Raw genomic sequence first — 4183 nt, 5'->3', positions numbered from 1 at the left:
CCCCCCCCCCCCCCCCCAAAAAAAAAGAAGAAGAAAAAGGGTATCTCCTATTCCGAATAAAAATAAACAGAAGTGACCAAAAACTTAAAATGGTTCCATGCCTGAAATTCATACCATGCTTAATGTCGAAGGAAGCCAAATTGCCTTTCTGGTGGTGACATTCGCTTTCAGATTCAACAATAGCAACTTATCTCATTATCACAGATATCTGCAATTTCTACGGGACATCAGTATATGTACAATTTGTACAAGATTGCTAAACACTGAGAAGAACTTAAAATGTATATTAATAGGCAAGAAATGTTTTGAAATTGTCAATAAATCAATTCCTTTCATGAATTTAGAGTTTCATTTTCTCTTCTTTATTATCTCTTACTCACTAAACTTTATCCTACACCTATGCTGCTATGCACTTAGCAAGTGATTTAGACGCTCAGAATAGAGTAAGAAAATACAGAAAGTGTTGATGAATGATTATGAAGAGATCTCTTACTCTAGGATACAGCTACTGACTCTTCCTAAGAGGTGTTGATGCAGATCTTATTACATTCCTCCCCGGGCCATTAATACCAGAAACAAGTTCATCTGCATAAAATACCAGAAATGAATTAATCCACGTAACAATGGTACGGTAGTCTGACTCTAGTGGAAAGTACTTGAATGAATTTTCAAGTAAAGAGGGATATAACAGAGATAACTACATCAAACAAATAATAATATGATGAAGTACGGCCTGCTGAATGCAGCTTTTTGAGAGGATGATGGCAGACTTGCTGTTTGCGGAAATCCTTAGCTTAGCTTATCTGATTAAGGAGAAAATATAAGGAATCGTTTGTACAACAATCTATGCATGCGTTGCCGTATAGGTAAGAAGGAAGTTAACCGTAAGAAAAATTACGCATGCCCAGGAAAACAATGAAGATGCCTACTGTTATACACGAGCTACTGCATTAAATGTAACTTGTGTAACGCAGGCTAAGGAATCAATAAAATAATAATACGAATAGTAATTAAATAACGTCGAGGCATTAATCAAAGCAATTTACAATTCATCAAGCGCTGCCAGAGTGCTAGTGGAGCAGTCAATTAAAACTCCTCTAGGCAGCTTGCAAGGCCGGTATCTGGAACTACATTAACAAAAATCGAGGATATTACTCTGATTTGAAGTTTATTCGTAACTTTTAAAGCTTCGGTGCTTCATTCAAGCTCTGGATCAAACGTAGCTGAATGAGAACAGACTCGACAAAGTGTTTGATAAACCAAAATCGAAAAGGACTCGAGAGATTACCAATATTTCAACAATCGCCGACGAGAAAGAGCGCGAGAGATCATTACAGAAGAACTGAGAGTCTGCATAGTCGGTCGGAGCAGATGCATCTCCGTCTTGCCGAAGAAATTAGCTGCACTGAGAAGTTCAAGATGAGGTTTCTTCAAAATCTCGTGTATTGGATCTCGGGAAAAACAAAAAATAGGTGTCAGTTCCGCAAGATTAAACTTACCTGAAGAAAGAGGTCTATAAGAGAAGCAAATGCCATGGTTGCATTGAGAGAATACCAATCCAACACCCACGCTCCTATTGTGCTCCACTTTGCCCGCTAAAAGAGTGTGGCGGAGAACTATATAGAAGCCTCTAGCCTCAGTTTGAGGGTTTTAGAAAACGTGGCGGGATTTTAGAAAAATAGAAAAAAGAAAGATGAACAAAGTTCCTTCCTCCTACACTGCATTCTAGAACATTTAGACATGATTTTATTTAAGAGCCATATTCCTAGAAAATATAATAAAAAAAATGAACATCATGAAAGTTGTAAATAAAAGGGATAAAGTATTTGGAATTAGGCATGTGCATACGTAGTACAAATATGATCGTAACACATAGCTACTTAGGACGAACTTTCTTGAAGGTTTATGAAGAGAAAAGTTGATTTTTATTAATTGAGCCGATTAAGCAATAATTGTTTTTATTTTTCGGAAGAAAAGAAAGAAAGCCATAATTAAAAAATGTTTTGGAAACCTTTTTTGTTTTAGAAAGAAAAATACATTAACAATATTGTTTCAAAACAATTTACTGTTCAATTTGGTAAAAGTAAATGGTGGTTCTTTTCGGATAACTCTGAAATTTGTTATTCTTCTATTTACCTAATCAAATTGAACAGTAATCTGAAAGAAACGGTTTCATCATTCACAGCGCAAGCTCCCTGTCCAGAGGCTGTGAGGCTGATCTAGATATTTCAGACTATGCAGAATATGATGCAAATTCAAGATTGTCATCTCATTAGCTGGAGAGAGAACAAAGAAAATGAGAGTGTAATACATAATATAGGTTTAAAAAGGATTATTCATTTGGCAGCAGGGAAGCTCCTAGTCCTACCACGTTGTTTCGCATTTCTCCTACGGATGGCCCATCTTTGTTTAATATCAAGAACGCTATCTAACGAGTTGCTATCACATATTCTCTGAGAACTTTGAAGCTCCTTGTTTGTAACTTCATCTTTCACATCTCCCCTTATCCTTTCGGCTTCAGCAAGGAGATCAAGAATGAGCATCTCCGTTGTCCTCGTGGTAATTCCACGTAGATACCAGGAGATGGGCGGTGGTGGAACAATGGCCGGCTCGATAAGCTGTTCCAGGCTCACCCTTGACCCGATTCTTCCTTTGCCCTTTGTGCAAGCATTATAATCTTCCAAATTCTTTGGTTTTGTCGGAATGCACATTCCTTCATCAACAAATAGAGGCTCTACTCTCCACCGGCCTTCAAATCTCTTCATAAATCCAGCCTTCAGTTGCTTGAATTTCATCTAACCAGATCATTGAATTGATCATAAGAAACAAGAAATTTCCTTTTCATCAATCTTTCATTGCGAGGCAGATAATCATCATCCAAGTCACAAGACATGACCATATTGAACAAGCAAATATTCAAATAAAGAACTGAAAGTAAATACATATATCATTTCATACTTGCGCTAAACTGAGAATCTGCTTGCTTCCTATAAAATATCCTAGAAATGTCTGTATATTCTACTGAAAGGTAGCGCGCAAAAGAAAGTGCCAAGTGCTTACCGAGTGATCTGCTCTGTTTTGATCTACTAGAACGTGAACTGCAATGGTCCCTGACCACCAAAGAAATCTCCACAAAGCTGCTTGCTCCAGCTCAACCACTTGTCTCGATCCTTCATCAATCAAAACCCTTCTGGATATCACCTCCTAAAACAGACATTAATTTTCTAAACTCAGCAGATGGTATAGCTACAACAGTATGCAGAACGATAGCTGATTTTATATGTATTTCGGCACGTATCTGGATAGACAGAAAACAGAGGTTTTCTTGAGGAATTCCAAAAATAGTTTTGTGATTTTGTGTGGCATACACTTTCCGTTGGAGTGTCCATCAAAAGCCTCTAGACTATAGCTTGTATTCCTTTTGTTTTGTGGTTTATAAATAATGTAGTCTAAAATTTATTTACAAGTTTTGATGGGAAGCACTACACTAAAATTTAAATATTACAGAAGAAGAATTAATGAAATAAGGTAATTATAATAAACAAACAACACATGATGAAATTATCATTTTAAAAGACTTGGAAAAAAACTAACACAACTTTCAGCAAGTTTACAAAATACTACATCTTCCAAACTGCTTTCGAATTTAATTTCTTTTCCCCATCCAAACCCAGCCAAGATTCGAACACTGCGAAGGATGTACCTCAGCGCCAAAGTTAAGCATGTGGATTTAGAAGGACTACATGAAATTACCATAGTTCCCCCCTCACTTCCATGACATCATTGGTTTGTTTTGATAACCAATAAAGAAGAGTGGTACAAATGTTTGATTCTGACAATCAATAAAATATTGAATGGAATTGTAAATGAAAATGTGTAACTTACTTTAATATTCTTGAAAACTCTCTTGTTATCAGGGTCTGTCACAATATTATAGACAGCATCCGGAGGCAAACCAACATCAACCTTTACATCGAGTTTGCTAAGGGTATCTTTTGGTACACTAACCTGCAAAGAGCCTCATTTAAACTCGATCAATGAAATGGAAATGGTCAGGTCAATTTAACGAAATCCCAACTGAACCAGATTGAGAGCTTAAGCTTGCCCATGTTAATTTTAGATTCATCACACATAACACTTGATCGACAGTGCACTTCATGAAATGAATGGGGGGGGGGGGGGG

General features: G+C 36.9%; 1 protein-coding gene across 4 annotated transcripts in view; it reads right to left on the bottom strand.

Moving 5' to 3' along the window:
- Nucleotides 1-2160: 2160 nt before the first annotated feature.
- LOC111454111 overlaps nucleotides 2161-4183 on the bottom strand; it is a 4441-nt gene continuing 2418 nt past the window's right edge. For 3 of the 4 annotated variants that reach the window (XM_023095431.1, XM_023095430.1, XM_023095432.1), the window contains exons 4-6: nucleotides 3886-4008; nucleotides 3061-3204; nucleotides 2244-2795 (exon numbers count right to left, since the gene is read on the bottom strand). In XM_023095431.1, the coding sequence (XP_022951199.1) occupies nucleotides 2337-2795; nucleotides 3061-3204; nucleotides 3886-4008 (726 nt within the window). In that variant the 3' untranslated portion in view covers nucleotides 2244-2336. Of the gene's footprint in view, nucleotides 2796-3060; nucleotides 3205-3885; nucleotides 4009-4183 lie in introns of all 4 variants that reach the window. The other variant, XM_023095429.1, reaches the window with a different exon arrangement.

This window comes from Cucurbita moschata, unplaced genomic scaffold (genome assembly GCF_002738365.1).
Source record: "Cucurbita moschata cultivar Rifu unplaced genomic scaffold, Cmos_1.0 Cmo_Scf00016, whole genome shotgun sequence".
NCBI classification, from domain to species: domain Eukaryota; kingdom Viridiplantae; phylum Streptophyta; class Magnoliopsida; order Cucurbitales; family Cucurbitaceae; genus Cucurbita; species Cucurbita moschata.
This window is presented reverse-complemented; position numbering and strand designations above follow the sequence as displayed.